This window comes from Cervus elaphus, chromosome 13 (genome assembly GCF_910594005.1).
Source record: "Cervus elaphus chromosome 13, mCerEla1.1, whole genome shotgun sequence".
In the NCBI taxonomy this organism is placed as follows: domain Eukaryota; kingdom Metazoa; phylum Chordata; class Mammalia; order Artiodactyla; family Cervidae; genus Cervus; species Cervus elaphus.
In genome coordinates, this window is record NC_057827.1 from 26,163,543 (window position 1) to 26,179,284 (window position 15,742).

General features: G+C 41.9%; 1 protein-coding gene across 4 annotated transcripts in view; it reads left to right on the forward strand.

Moving 5' to 3' along the window:
• Nucleotides 1–15,742, forward strand: part of PDE8A (phosphodiesterase 8A) — a 146,179-nt gene that overhangs the window by 63,765 nt on the left and 66,672 nt on the right. For all 4 annotated transcript variants that reach the window (XM_043922612.1, XM_043922611.1, XM_043922613.1 and 1 more), the window contains 2 exons: nucleotides 13,069–13,125; nucleotides 14,546–14,736. In XM_043922612.1, the coding sequence (XP_043778547.1) occupies nucleotides 13,069–13,125; nucleotides 14,546–14,736 (248 nt within the window). Of the gene's footprint in view, nucleotides 1–13,068; nucleotides 13,126–14,545; nucleotides 14,737–15,742 lie in introns of those variants that run through there.

Sequence of the window (15,742 nt, forward strand, 5' to 3'; positions counted from 1 at the left end):
AAGAGCTAAAATCCGTAATCTAAACTTAGATGAAAAGAAGAACAAATTAAATCCAAAGTTAGCCAAAGAAAAATAATAAGAATTAGTATATTCTTTGCAGGTGAAGATGGAGAAGCTCTTTACAATCAGCAAAAACAAGACCTGGAGCTGACTGTGACTCAGATCATCAGCTCCTTATTGCAAAATGCAGGCTTAAATTGAAGAAAATAGGGAAAACCACAACACCTTTCGGGTATGACCTAAATGAAATCCCTAATTATTATATAATGGAGGTGACAAATAGATTCAAGTGATTAGACATGGTAGACAGAGTGCCTGAAGAACTATAAGCGGAGATTTGTAACATTGGACAGGAGGTGGTGACCAAAACCATCCCCGAGAAAAAGAAATACAAGAAGGCAAAGTGGTTGTCTGAGGAGGCCCTGCAAATAGGTGAGGAAAGAAGAGAAGCTAAAGGCAAAAGAGAAAGGGAAAGATACACCTAACTGAATGCAGAGTTCCAGAGAATAGCAGGGAGAGATAAGAAAGCCTTCTTAAGTGAACAATGCAATGAAATAGAAGAAAACAATAGAGTGGGAAAGACTACAGATCTCTTCAAAAAAATTGGCGATAGCCAGGGAACATTTCACACAAAGATGGGCACAATAAAGGACAGAAATGGCAAGGACCTAACAGAAGCAGAAGATATTAAGAAGAGGTGGCAAGAATGCACAGAAGAACTATACAAAAAAGGTCTTAATGACCTGGGTAACCACGATCGTGTGGTCACTCACCTAGAGCCAGTGTGAAGTCAAGTGGGCCTTAGGAAGTATTACTACGAACAAGGCTAGTGGAGGTGATGGAATTCCCAGCTGAGCTATTTCAGATCCTAAAAGATGATGCTGTTAAAGTGCTGCGTTCAATATGCTAGCAAATTGGAGAACTCAGTAGCGACCACAGGACCAGTTTCATTCCAGTCCCAAAGAAAGGCAATGCCAAAGAATGTTTAAACTACCGACAGTTGCACTCATTTCACATGCTAGCAAGGTAATGATCAAAATCCTTTAATCTAGGCTTTAACAGTATGTGAACCGAGAACTTCCAGATGTACAAGCTGGGTTTAGAAAGCCAGAGGAACCAGAGATCAAATTGGCAACATACACTGAATTGTAGAAAAAGCAAGGGAATTCCAAAAATATATCTGCTTCAGCTTCATTCACCATGCTAAAGCCTTTGACTATGTGCATCACAGCAAACTGTGGGAAATTCTTAAAGAGAAGGGAATACCAGACCACCTTACCTGCCTCCTGAGAAACCTGTATGCAGGTCAAGAGCAACAGTTAGAACCAGACATAGAACAATGGACAGGTTCCAAATTCGGAAAGGAGTACATCAAGGCTGTATATTGTCACCCTGCTTATTTAACTGATATGCAGAGTACATCATGCTAAATGCCAGACTGGAAGACTCACCAGCTGGAATCAAGATTGCTAGGAGAAATATCAACAACCTCAGGTATGCAGATAATACTACTCTAATGGCAGAAAGCCAAAAGGAACTGAAGAGCCTCTTGATGAGGGTGAAAGAGGAAAGTGAAAAAGCTGGCTTAAAAGTCAACATTCAGAAAACTAAGATCATGACATCGAGTCCCATCACTTCATGGCAAATGGATGGGGAAATAATGGAAACAGTGACACGTTTTCTGAGGCTCCAAAATCACTGCGGACGGTGACTGCAGCCATGGAATTAAAAGCCACTTGCTCCTTGGAAGAAAACCTATGACAAACTTGGACAGCATATTATAAAGCAGAGCTATCACTTTGCCAACAAAGGTCCCTATGGTCAAAGCTTTGGTTTTTCCAGTACTCATGTACACATGTGAGAGCTGGACCATAAAGAAAGCTGAGTGCTGAAGAATTGATGCCTTCAAATTGTGATGCTGGAGAAGACTCTTGAGAGTCCCTTGGGCAGCAAGGAGATCAAACCAGTTAATCCTAAAGGAAATCAGTCCTGAATATTCATTGGAAAGATTGATGTTGAAGCTGAAGCTCCAGTACTTTGATGCAATACCTTACATGGTTAATACAATACCTGATGCGAAGAGCTGACTTGTTGGAAAAAACCCTGATGCTGGGAAAGACTGAGGGCAAGAGGAGAAGAAGACAACAGAGGATGAGATGGTTGGATGGTATCACTGACTCAATGGACATGAATTTGAGCAAACTCCAGGAGACAGTGACGGACAGGGAAGCCTGATGTGCAGCAGTTCATGGGGTTGCAGAGAGTAGGACACAACTGAGCACCTGAACAACAAGAACTGAAGTCAATGAAATTGAAAACAAGACGTCAGTAGAGAAAATTCTTGAAACCAAAAGCTGGTTCTTTGAAAAGATCAGTAAAATGTATTAGCCTCTGTGGAAGGCTAAGTACAAAAGAGAGAAGATACAAATTACTAATTTCAGAAATGAAAGAGGAGACTTTACTACAGATCTCATGGAAATTGAAAGGATAGTAAAAGAATGCTTTCACAGCTCTGTGCCCACACTTTGATTACCTGGATGAAATGGACCAGTTCCTTGAGAAGACAGTATCTGCCAAAGCTCACATGAGAAGAAATAGATCTGAATAGATCTATCTACTGAAGAAATTGGGTTAGTAGTCAGTAACCTTCCAAAACAGAAAGTCCCAGGCCCATATTGTTTTATTGGTGAATTCTACCAAACATTTTTAAAATTTGTATTTTATATTAGAGTATAGTTAATTAAGAGCATTGTGGTTTTTTTAGGTGTACAGCAAAGTTATTAATTTATATATATACATAAACATGTATCTATCATTTTTCAAATTCTTTTCCCATTTAGGTTATGACAGAATGTTGACCAAAGTTCTCTGTGCCATACCGTAGTTCCTTATTGGTTATCTATTTTAAATATAGCAGTGTGTACATTTCAGTCCCAAACTCCCAGTTTGTCCCTCCTCTTCCCCCTTCTTCCCTGGTAACCGTAAGTTTTTTCTGTAAAGCTGTCAGTCTGTTTTGTAAATAAGTTTAATTTTTTTTTTTTTAGATTCTACATGTAAGCAGTATCATATGATATTTGCCTTTCTCTGTCTGACTGACTTAGTATGATAATTTCCTGGTCCATCTGTATTCCATCTATGTTGCTGCAAATGGCATTGTTTTTATTCTTTTTTCAACAGCTGAGTAATATTCTGTTGTATATGTGTACCAACCACAACTTTATCCATTCATCTGTCAGTGGACATTTGGGTTGCATCTTTGTCTTGGCTATTGTAGACAATGCTGCAATGAACATTAGGGTGCATGTATCCTTTCAAATAATGTTTTTCTCTGGATATATGCCCAGGACTGGGATTGTTGGATCAGTACGGTAGCTCTGTTTTTAGTTTTTAAAGATACCTCCATACTATTCTGCATAGAGAGTGTACCAATTTACATTCCCACTAACATTCTAGGAGGGTTCCCTTTTCTCCACGCCTTCTCCAGCATTTATTGTTTGTAAATTTTTTGATGATGGCCATTCTGACTGGTGTGAGCTGCTATCTCATTGTAGTTTTGATTTGCATTTCTCTAATAATTAGTGATATTGAGTATATTTTCATGCACCTCTTGCCCATCTTTCTTCTTTGGAGATGTCTCTTCAGGTCTTCTGCCCATTTTTTTATTGTTTGTTTTTTTTGTTTTTTTAATATTAAGCCCCATGACCTGTTTGTAAATTTTGGAGACCAATCCCATGTCGGTTGCACTGTTTGCCAATATTTTCTCTCATTCTGTGGATTGATTGTCTTTTTATTTTGTTCATGGTTTCCTTTGCTGTGTGAAAGTTTTTGAGTTTAATTAGGTCCCATTTGTTTTTATTTCCATTACTCTATGAGATGGATTGAATAAAGATATTGCTGCAATTTATGTCAGAGAGTGTCTGATGTCCAAAATACATAAAGAAGTCTTAAAAGCTCTAATTAAAAGTGGACAATCTGGGGTTGACATGTATACACTACTGTGTGTAAAGTAGATAGCTAGTGAGAACCTACTGCACAGCACAGCGGACTCTGCTCAGTGCTCTGTGGTCACCCAAGTGGGAAGGAAATCCAAGAAGAGGGGAGATACGTGTGTGTACAACTGATTCACTTTGCTCTTCAGCAGGACCTAACACAACACCGTGAGACAACTATACTCCAGTTAAAAAAAAAGAAAAGAAAATGAATAATCTGGTTAAAAAATGAGCCAAAGACCTTAACAGACACCTCACCAAAGATATACAGATAGCAGATAAGCATGTGAAAAGATGCACCCCATCATGTGTCAGGGGAAATGTAGATTACAGCAACAGTAAGATACTGTTCCACACCTATTTAAATGTCCAAAATCTGGAACACTGACAACACCAAATGCTGACCAGGATGTGGTGCAACGGGCCTGGGTGGGGTGGGAAATGTACACAGTGCTGGGGGAATGCAGAATGGCAGCCACTTTGGAAGACAGATTGGCAGCCTCTTACAAAGCTAAACACACTCCTGTCATAGATCTAGCGTTTGCTCTCCTTGTATTTACCCAAAGGAGTTGAAAACTTACACTATGCAAACACCTGCACAAAGGATGTTTTTAGCAGCTTTATTCATAATTGTCAAAACTTAGAAGCAACTAAGGTGTCCTTCAATAGGTGAAAGGGTAAATTGTGGTACATCCAGACAGTGGAATATTAGTTAGTACTGAAAAGAAATGAGTTATCAAGCCACAAAAAGTCACGGAAGAACCTTAAATACATATTACTAAGTCAAAGAAGCCAGTCTGGAAAAGCTACATACTTGTGTGATTCCAACTGCTTGGTAGTCTAGAAAAGGCAAAGAGCTATTGAGCCTGTGCTCTAGAGCCCAGGAGCTGCAGCTACTGAAGCCCGTGTGCCTAGAGCCTGTGCTCTGCAAGAGAAACCACAGCAAGAGAAGCCTGCGGACCACAACTAAAGAGTATCCCCCACTCAACTAGAGAAAAGCCAGTGCAGCCATGAAGACCTAGCACAGCCAAAAATAAATAAAATTATTAAATATATATATATATATATATTTAGTTTGGAGGCTGTAAATATGCATTTTAAAAATACAAATAACAGACAACTTCTGGTCAAGATTTTACCTTAAAACCATTAGGAAGAAGCAGCCCTGGGAGAAGACAGCCTCCCCAGGGAGCCTGTTGCCTGGGCTGTTTGCTGCTGTGAGCACTGAAGGGGGAAACAGGGATTTTCCATGACTTAGGGCCAAGGCTCTAGCCATTCTCCCCTCAGCCCCCATGCTGAACCCCCATCTTGGATCCAAGGCCTTCATCTGCCCCACGGGTTCCTCATCTCTGTTGATAGTGTTACTGTCTTCACTATTTAATACATACCTCCCTCTTTTCCCAGTGGTTTATCTTCTGAAACTCAGAGTTCAGTTTTCTAAACCAAAGATGACTTCTTCCTGGATTTTTCTGAGCTGGTTATTTGAAATTTGGAATTAGACATAATTAGTAGTGAAAAATGTTCCAAAAGAAAGTGTTAAAGAAGCCAGTATTATTTGTTAAACAAAACCATGTAGGCCCATTACTGAGACTCTCTGGATAGCCTCGTAAAAGAGGACTGGGAGATGGTTTCAACAGTAGACCCTCAAATTGAGAACTGCTGCGTTCAGGGCGTCTGATGATTTAACACAGGGAGGAGGTGGGGATGAGCAGTGTTAACTCTGTGTCTTTTTCAAATAGCTTTCCGTTTGGAAGCCCGCTTTCTGCCAACATCTACGTGTTTAGCTTCCACACCTAGTGAGGATTTCGTCCTTGCTCCAGAAGCAGACAAGGGGCACTGCGATTGTGTATGCAGCCCCTTTCACTGGTGATAATGGCCTCTGCCATGGAGCACTTCCCTCTATGCTGGCACCACACAGAGAGCTGCGAGTCTGTTACTCACTTCTGCTCCACAGCCACTGCTTTTTCCAGGCGAGACTTAGCAAAACGAAGAAACTTCCTAAAGTTACCGTTTTTTGAGGGGAGAGAGGTCAGAGTTCAAACCCCTATCTCTTCCACCTCAGGAATACTGGTGAAGGGAAGCTTGGGTGATAGTGGAGAATTCATTTCGTTGTGTGAGTTGTCATTCTCAGTGTAACCCACTTCAGATAGCATTGAGATTTATGAAGCTAACCTGTTAAAACCTGGGCTGGTGTTTGCTTCGGGATGGCTGGTGTGGTCAGCTAGCGGCAGGCAGCTGTAGGGCCTACTGAACAAGGTGGACTGCTGTCTGAGTGTGCAGCGTGTGTGATAAACACGACCCGTTCATGAAAATATGCCTGAAATAGACTTGTCCCAGACAGAGGCTGGATGCTAACTTATTAATCTTTGGTCAGGAATATTCCTCTTGTCTGCACGTCGTCCATGCCTTCTGGATTCAGGTTTTCTCTGGGAGAGAGCTGAGTCAATAACAGTGAATTCTCAGTGTCTGTCTCCTCACTCCCCAGCAGCCTGTATACCCTTCTTATTCTGACCAGTTCATACAAGTGGTCATTCTTTTCTTTTAGGAGGATCTGGGGGAGAAGTGGGCTTCCCCGATGGCTCAGCAGGTAAAGAATCTGCCTGCAGTGAAGGAGACACGGGAGAGTCAGGAAGATCCCCTGGAGAAGGAAATGGCAACCCACTCCTGTATTCTTGCCTGAAAAATCCTATGGACAGAGGAGCCTGGCAGGCTACAGTCTAGAGGGCTGCAAAGAGTCGGATACAACTGAGCGACTAAGCAGGCATGCGTGGGTGAGAAATCGGCTCTTGTCTGGCCTCCGTGGTGTTACAGCTCAGATTTCTGCTGTTGGATTTGAGGGAGTCTTAAATTTCAGTGACACAGTTAAAGAGAGGCAGATGGGTTGGGTTATCCTTCAGTTGGCTAGCCTCATTTTTTTCTGGGTTGGTTCTTTATGTTTTCACCTTCAGAGGCAGTCAACCCTCTTCGAGGGTTTCAAGAAAACCTTTATTTGTCCCCTTTACTGACTACATTAATATTTAAGAAGTGGGTCCTATTTTTTTTTTTTTTTTTACAGTATTTCAAGGTATCATGATGATCATGGTCCTTATTAGCGATTACCTGAGTGTTCTGTAAGAAATAGCTGTTTGGAAAAATATAGTTTTAAACATGCCTGTATGTGTGTGTGTTAGTAAAAGTATACTTTCATAGCAAAAACTTCTTGGAAAACCTTTTCTGTAGGTATTTAGAATTTACTGCACATTACTCACTGTTGGGAATTGTGTTAAGCTCTTTAAATAGCTCTTTTATTCCAGACACCATTTTTTGCCCAACACTATGGGGTTTGGGGGAGAAAGAGCCTGAACAGTTTCACTGTAGCCTGTGGCTTGATTTTGGAATCCAATTGAGGTAACACATAAAAGGCTTCTTGTAAATATGTGCTGTGTAAATTGACTGGAGGGCACATTAAGAGTAGGTAAGGGGAGAGAAGAGACTAGGACATTGAAAGTGGATATTGGGTTTCCCAGGTGGCAGTGAAGAACCTGCCTGTCAATGAAGGAGACAAAAGAGATTTGAGTTTGATCCATGGATGGGAAAGATCCCCTGGGGGAGGAAATGGCAACCCACTCTGGTATTCTTGCCTGGAGAATCCCATGGACAGAGGAGCCTGGTGGGCTACAGTCCAGGGGATCACAAAAAGTCGGACATGACTGAAGCAACTTAGTACGCACGCTTGGAGTGTTTAGATTGCCCTGAGAGAAGGACCAGGGGAAGAAGCTAGGAGGGAGCTTTGCCTCAGGGTAGCTCTTGGTGCCATCTTGTGGGTGGATCTGGAAAAGACCAAGCAGATCCACACCGCTTCTACCAGGATGCCCTGCTTCAGAACCCCAGATTTCTACACAACACTGATAGAAAACTTCTGGTCAGATATGACAGCTATGATCTGGGAATCAGTGGATTTGGTTGTATTCTGTTCATCAACAAGTCCTGATCAGTCCATCTCCAAAACATATTCCAGATTCATCTCTCCATCTCCATGGCAACTACCAGGCCAAGCAAGCATCTTCTCTTACCTACCTGGCCTGCTACTCCAAGAGCTTTCTTCCTGTCTCTCTGCCTCCCCCTCACCCTCTCACTGACTCTTCTCCACAGGTAGCTGAAGGGATCTTTTTAGAAAACAAGAATCAGATCATATCATTCCCTAGTGTAAACTCTCTGGTGGCTTTTCATGAAATGTAGAGTAAAACCCCCGTTTCTTGTCCGGGCTTAGAAAGCTCTGCACCTTACAGCTCCTGCCTGGCCTTAAGCTCGTCTCCCTCTCTTCCCCTCCTCTCCTCAGATGTCCCCCTGGTCCCACCCCCAGTCCTGTGTCTGCCTGGGCCCCCCCGTCCATTCCTGGCATGGCTGACTCCTCCTCGTCCAAGTCTCGCCTTCCCAGTGCCACTCTGTGCCACCTCAGAGAGACTTCCTTGACTCTGATTCCAAACAGCAGCCCTGTTACTCTCCATCAGATCCCTCCCTGCTGTGTAGAGATGTTCTCTGGTCTCTGTTGAATGCCCAGTGCCTGGGAAACCGTTTGATACCTTGTGGGTGCTTGACAGAGGTTTGTGGAGTGGACGGATGATGCTTTCCAGGTTCTTGTCTTGTTTTAGTTAGATACAGGTTACGGTCAGATGTCTTTCCCAGTAGATCATGAAGAGACCATGAGAATTAAGTTTCCAAGAATTGGACCCAGTTGCCACCGTTGCCTGTTACCAGTGCTTTAACCATACTGCTCTAAGCTTCAGTTTGGTGGTGGTGGTGGTAGCTCAGTCATGTCTGACTCTTTGCTACCCAATGGACTGTAGCCCCCCAGGCTCCTCTGTCCATGGGATTTTCCAGGCAAGAATACTGGAGTGGGTTGCCATTTCCTTCTCCAGGGAAGCTTTAGTTTTGTCATCAATAAAATGGAGTTAATGAGCTTATCTACTCATAGGGTAGGGACTAAGTTGGATTTAAATATGATCGGAAGTGAAGTATTTCACACACAGTAGACACCTTCTTTCTCTTTTAAACCTGCACCACATTGTCATCCTTTACGTATTCCCCTGCTACTACTCAAGGACAGGATGGCCGTTTGGTCTTTGCACTCCTAGTACCTGGCTCTCTGCATGGCTTGTGGTCCACAAATGTCTGAACTAATTTTGTCTCTTCCCACCTAAGAGCACACCTGACTCTTTCCCAGGCTGTGCCCCTTTGATGAAGTTAGCACTCTGCTGGGAAAGGCAGACAAGACAGCCACTGGCTGCACAGGGAAGCCAGGAGGGGATGGACATGCTGAAGACAAAATCTGATTTACATCTTTGCTGTAGTTCCTGGGTTTGTAAACAATTAATATAAATTGATCCCAGCATAACTTTCTGTTTCTAATAAGGGGTTATAGGAAAAAGATAGATCACATGATTCTTCTGTGGTTCTGGTGTTCAGGCTTTTCCGAAGGTTCCTCCCTTTGTTTGTGTTCCATTAATAAGTGAAAATACTCTGAAACCTGGAAGTGCTGTGTTATATACCCGTGTTATGTATAAGCTTGTATGAGTATGATTTTTAGATAAATGATTGGTTGAAAGAGATTAGCTGTTGAGTAAACATTGATTCAGAAGTATTTTTTGACTGCCTACCATGTGCCAGGGACTGTTTTGGGTATTGGAAATTTAGTAGTGAATAAGGCAGATAAATCTTGAGACACTCTTTTAATAAGATAACAAAATATGTAGTGTGGGAAATGGGGACTAAAGCTACAGGAAAAAAAAAAAGCAGGCAAGGGACAGGGAGGGTCAGGGGAGTAGAATATTTAGACAGGATGGAATTATATCTCTCTTTCCTGTCCTCCCTCACTGTGAGCAAGATTCATGACATGGTAACTTGGCCCTGCAGCGTCATGTTTGCCCTGTTAGGTCAGTTAGGCAAACAAAAGAACCACCGAAAGTGGTTCATCAAGGTGTCTAATAATAATTTATTTTAGACTTCCATGAGTCATATTAACAAAAAATTACTTTAAACTGTTAAAGTACAAACATCATCCTAATCTAAGATCCCAATTTAACAATAAATCTTAACAAACATATAAATATTAAAAAACCCGAAAGACTAACTCAGCCCCTTGTATAATTACTAATATAAGCCCATAAATATACTGTTGTTTTTATATTACCTAAAAGTATCCATTGCTTTTGAAGCTGATAGCTGTGTTATTAAAATTGAAAATGACTATTCCCTTCTAAAATTAATGTGAAAAATAAATAATTATTAAGAGGGCCGAAGTCTGAAGTATTAGATCAGTTTGATTTTGATTTTGATACACAAAGAAAGAATGGATCCACCAATTCTAGTCGTTCCAATCCCCTTATCCAGAGCGCTTGGGAAGTTGTTTACTCTCTGAGGACCAGCTGCTGACGTCTGCTCGCTGAGTAATGTCATCAGATTTCCTGGTGGTGGTTATTTTGGGGGGGCAGTGGTAAGTAGCTGTCTGGCCCTGCCGGGACACTGCTCAACAGAGGTCCTGAGAGCCGGACATACCCCGTAGACAGGATGTAAGGTTAGAATGCAGTCAAGTTAAGTAAATACAGTCAGTGTTCATGACAAAATAGAATTGCTGAGACATTAATGTTTGAAATGACACTGCTAAAATTATATTGAGGTGGAATCCAAGATCTTTAAAGACAATCTGGAACTTCTTTTCTTTCTTAGAATTAATGCAATGGTGAGTTATTTTTATAAGTTGAGATCATAAAGTTACATTGTCCTTTGTAAAAGTTGCTTCATCCACTTTTGGTGAAGACCATGTCCTCAGGATTGTTTTCCCAGGAGGAGTGGGACTTTTGCCCTTAGCTGTCCATATTTTTATCTTGTCCTTCAGCTTGTGACCAACACTATATACAAATATATATGTATTTTTTTAAAATCAAGCTAGTCATTAACATTTTAAAGTTTTACTAATTATTGCCTTTAACTTATTGTTCTCTCCCCCATTTCCTTAAGTTGAAACTATTGATTTTCTCCATATTTAGTGAATTGGAAGCTTAGTATATTGACTTAATTCTTGTTTCATGACAGAAAGATTTTCCTTCTTTTTCCTGTCATTTTCTTCCTTCTTCCTCAGTGGCTTCACTGTCTTCTTCAAGCAGTAGGCTTCTATCATTTCTTGTTCTTTGATTTCATTCATTTCTTTGAACTTTGTTCACAAAAAACAACAAAAACCTCATTGTTCTTGGTCTCTCTTGGTGCCTCTTGCCTTCCTTCCTACTGCATTGTGAGAGTGACTGTACAGAGTGCCTCTCTCTCTCTCTCGAGACTCTCTTGGGGCCTCCTGGATCATCATCTCTCAGAAATTCTGGCTTCAGTATCCACCTGTGGCTCCCGATGAGGCTGGCCTGTGGCCGCCCAGCTCCGGAGGGGAGACGGTGCCGCAGCGCGTCCGTGCGCACCCTTCCTTCACTCTGCAGAGATCCGTCCGCAGTCTCGGGTCTAGAGGAGCAGCGACCCTCATCCTTACACCTTCTGAGAGATGAGGTCCCTACAAAGCAAGGAAACTGAGCCTTTGTCCCATAATTAGTAGATATTGGCTTCTCACAGTTAGAAATAGACACAGATGTCCTCCGTCACTCTGCAGGTTTTGTTACATGGATTTACTGTAGGATAGATCACTGCTTGAGGGGAGAGATGGGACCTGGGCGGGCAGGTAGGAAGTATCTTGTGAGAAGGTTTCCAGATCTAGTTCTACTGCTGCTGTGGTTTTGGTTTGAAATTGTACCATCACCCAGAGGCCTCAAGTAGTGTAGGAGTCCCGCCAACACACACAGTGTTTCTGGAGAAACTGCAAAAATGTGTCTCTTCTTCCGGGTAGCAGCCCAGGGCCGGGGCTCATGGCTTGGGGCTGGATTTCAGCCTCCATCCCCCTCCCTTGTGCTCCTTTTGTAGTGCACAGACTTTCCAGCCCTTCCAGTGGCCCTGGGCTTGCAGCACAGTTTATAGAACTAAACAGACTGGTTGGCGCAGTCCCAGCTCCTGTGTGGCCTTAAACAAAGTACTTGGAACCTCCGTTTCCCAGTGTGAACTCTCAGCATGTTGCAGAGATGCAGTGAGATATAACCTATGTTCAGCCCTTAGTACAGCACCCAGCGTATGCGGAGCTCTCCATTGGCGCTGTGATCCTTATTACTTGTTGGGGTTTGGTTATGACATTGTATTTTTAAAAATTATTAATTATTTATTTGGCTGTGCTGTGTCTAAGTTGCAGCACATGGGATCTTTTTTATGTTTGCTGCATGCGAACTCTTAGTTGTGGCATGTGGAATCTGGTTCTCTGACTAGGGATCGAACCTGGGCCCCCTGCATTGGCCACGTGGATGGAGTCTTAGCCACCAGACCACCAGAGAAGTCCCCAGTGATACTGTATTTATCTTTGTGTGTTGGTTTTAAGTTCTCAAGTAGATAAGCTTGTTTTTTTTCCCCTCTGTGTGGCTTGTGGGATCATAGTTCCCCTACCAGAGGTCAAACAGGGGCTCCAGCAGTGGGAGCGCGGATTCCTAACCACTGGGCCGCCAGGGAATTTCCAATAAGCATTAATTGATAACTATCGTGTATAGAGAAGGTGTCTTTGGCTCTGATGTCCTGTGGTTCTGCTTACTGGATTTCATTATTTTTGTGCCATTTTAGATGTAAGGGTTCATTTTCCGTCAGGGGAAAGATGGGAGTAGACATGGAAGGACCCAGTGTTCATTCAGTGTCTAATCTGTGGGGCTCTTTATATTATATGCCTCTTGATCTCTGTAACAAGTGAGGAATTGAGGCTGAAGGTGGGCAGTTCACTTAAGAGTCACATGCAGCTAGAAAAAGAAAAGCCGAGAGCAGACACATTTTATTTGTCCTTCTCTGCGCTCCACCTTTCCTGGGGTTTATAAGGAGAAACCTGGGCTCCCTCCATCTAATAAGTATTTATGTAATTTTTCTCTAGAGTAGAAATTTCACTTTCATCTGTGGCACTGATTAGAGAGAGCAACATTTAAGCAAGTTTATCTTTTTTTTTTTTCTTTTTAATTTTAAGCAGATCTTTTTCTTTCAGGTAGCAGTAGCTGATGTGCAATTTGGCCCCATGAGATTTCATCCAGATCAACTCCAGGTAATAATACACAGTGCTATAATCCTCACCTTAATTGTCTCTAAAGATGGGGAGGGAAAGAATCTAAAGGTGTGCACTGAAAGTAATCTTCTCTTTTAGATAAAATATTGGATCCATGTTAAATTCCCTGAACTTGATAGCAGTACTACAGTTATATCAGGGAATGTTTTTTTTCTTAGAAATATAGATGAATTTATTCTGTATGAATCATCTGTATTTACAGATGAAGAAATGTCTGCAACCTACTTTAAAAGTTAAAAGGTTCAGCAAAATAATAATAATAATAATAATAATAATTGTGTGTGTGTGTGTGTGGAGAGAGAGAGCAAAGGTGTAAAAATGTTACCAATTCATGAAATTAGAAGAGGGGGTCACTAGTATTCAGTGTCATTCATAACTTCCTGTAGGTTTGAAATTTTCTAAAACAGAGCAAAAGCGTAATGAATCAGTTCCAGCAGAGAGAAACTATCTGCAAATTTTCTAGTCCAAAATCTTAAACAAAATAACCAACTGAAATTAAGCTCCAAAGTGACCTGATGCCTCACGCACACAAACTGTTAGAATTTTTAATATGTGAAAAGCACTGGCGGAAATGTGCTGTTTGCTTTTGTTGTATTTGTGTACCCTAGTAAGCGTAGAGGAACCCGATCCTCAGGAACAGGGTTTCTATCGGCTTTGCAGCCTCTTCCTCTCAGGCCGGTCAGCCTGGGTATGAAGGGGATGGGGCGGCGCGCCTGTACCAGGCTGGCGCAGGGACCTGGCTGCGCAGGGCAGAGGCAGCCGCAGGCCTCACCTGCCCGGGCCGGGCACAGGGACAGCCCGCTGGCTCCTGCACCTGGAGCTATTCCCGTGTCACTAAATGAGCAGGTTTGAAAGTGTCATGTTTTGGTCTTCTTTGAATCTCCTCTCTTACAATCAAAGTAATTTTTTCTTTTTAAACTTGGAGGGATTATGAAGTCTTGAGTCAGAATATTTAATACTTTAAATATTATTTAAAGTATTAAATATTCTAAGAGCTTGACTGAAATATTGGCATTTGCCATCTAAGGACTTAACCTAGTTAACTTCCTGCTAACTAAAATTTGTGTTTTAGTTGATTTGATTTGAAGATGAAATACTTTAAGTCTTTGTTGAATTCTTCCAATGGGCTTATTAGCAAAAGAAATAAGCATTTGACCCATGCTCTGACTTCCAGACTCAGAACAGCTAGAATAGCACTTGTTTCAGGGAGCTGAGCAGTAACGTTGCTGAGTTACATGGAGGAAAAGGATTTACTCAACAGATTGTAGTGCTCACATCTGTGTACTTGCCTTGAAAACACTTGGGAGTTTTCTGTGGGCTTCTAAGACGTGACAGTTCTAACAGCATCTTTTTAATTTATTTTTTTTTAAAAAGAAGTGTTCATGCTTTTTTGATTCAGGTACTTTTAGTGTTTACCAAAGAAGATAACCAGTGTAATGGATTCTGCAGGGCGTGTGAAAAAGCAGGGTTTATGTGTACAGTTACCAAGGAGGCTCAGACTGCCCTCGCCTGTTTCCTGGACAAACACCATGACATCATCATCATAGACCACAGAAATTCCCGACATCTGGATGCTGAGGCACTGTGCAGGTGAGCCTGAGAAGTGGGCCTCGAGAGTCCTGTGGCATTTGTGACAATAAATGCAGTCCTGAAATACATTCAGTTGAATTCAATGTCTTTTAAGTTGCCTTCCATGCATGTAAAGTGAACAAGACGTTAGACTATATTATTGGGCTTCCCTGGTGGCTGATATGGTAAAGAATCCATCTGCAATGTGGGAGACCTGTGTTTGATTCCTGGGTTGGGAAGAGCCCCTGGAGAAGGAAATGGCAACCCACTCCAGTATTCTTGCCTGGGAAATCCCATGGTCAGAGAAGCCTGGTGGGCTACAGTCCATGGGGTCAGAAAGAGTTGGACACAACCAAGCAACTAACACTTTCACTTTAGAATATTATTACTTCTAGGAGTGATCTTTATCTCTTTTGTTTCATTTTGCTTTGCTTAAAGCAGTAAGAAAATATGAATGTGAACTGTTAAGGGTTAAGATGAAATCTCATATGTCATTAACCACAGCTGTCACTTGCAAAGGACTGCAACAAGCAACAAGAGTTATTGTCATTTTCTAGATGTTATTTGAAGTTACAACACATTTGAAAATTGTCTTCCAACCTTAGGCAAATGTGCCTTGTTTTTAATACTTGCAGAAAATCAGTATCATGAGAGAATTTGTGTAGCAGACATAAATCTAAGAAAGGTGCTTTCTCAAAAAAAGTCATTTGTTGCTGATGGAAGCAAAGCAAAAGTGAAATATCAGTTTTATTTAAAAGGAAGCTTTACTTGGGGGAAGACAAATCGTAATTTGAATATAATGTAAAATTTTGTAATGTGTTAATTTTCCAGTTCCATTTCAGTCACTCGGTTGTGTTTGACTCTTTGCAACCCCATGAACTGCAGCATGCCAGGCCTCCCTGTCCATCACCAACTCCCGGAGCCTACCCAAACTCATGTCCATTGAGTCGATGATGCCATCCAACCATCTCATCCTTTGTCATCCCCTTCTCCTGCCCTCAATTTTTCCCAGCATCAAGTCTTTTCA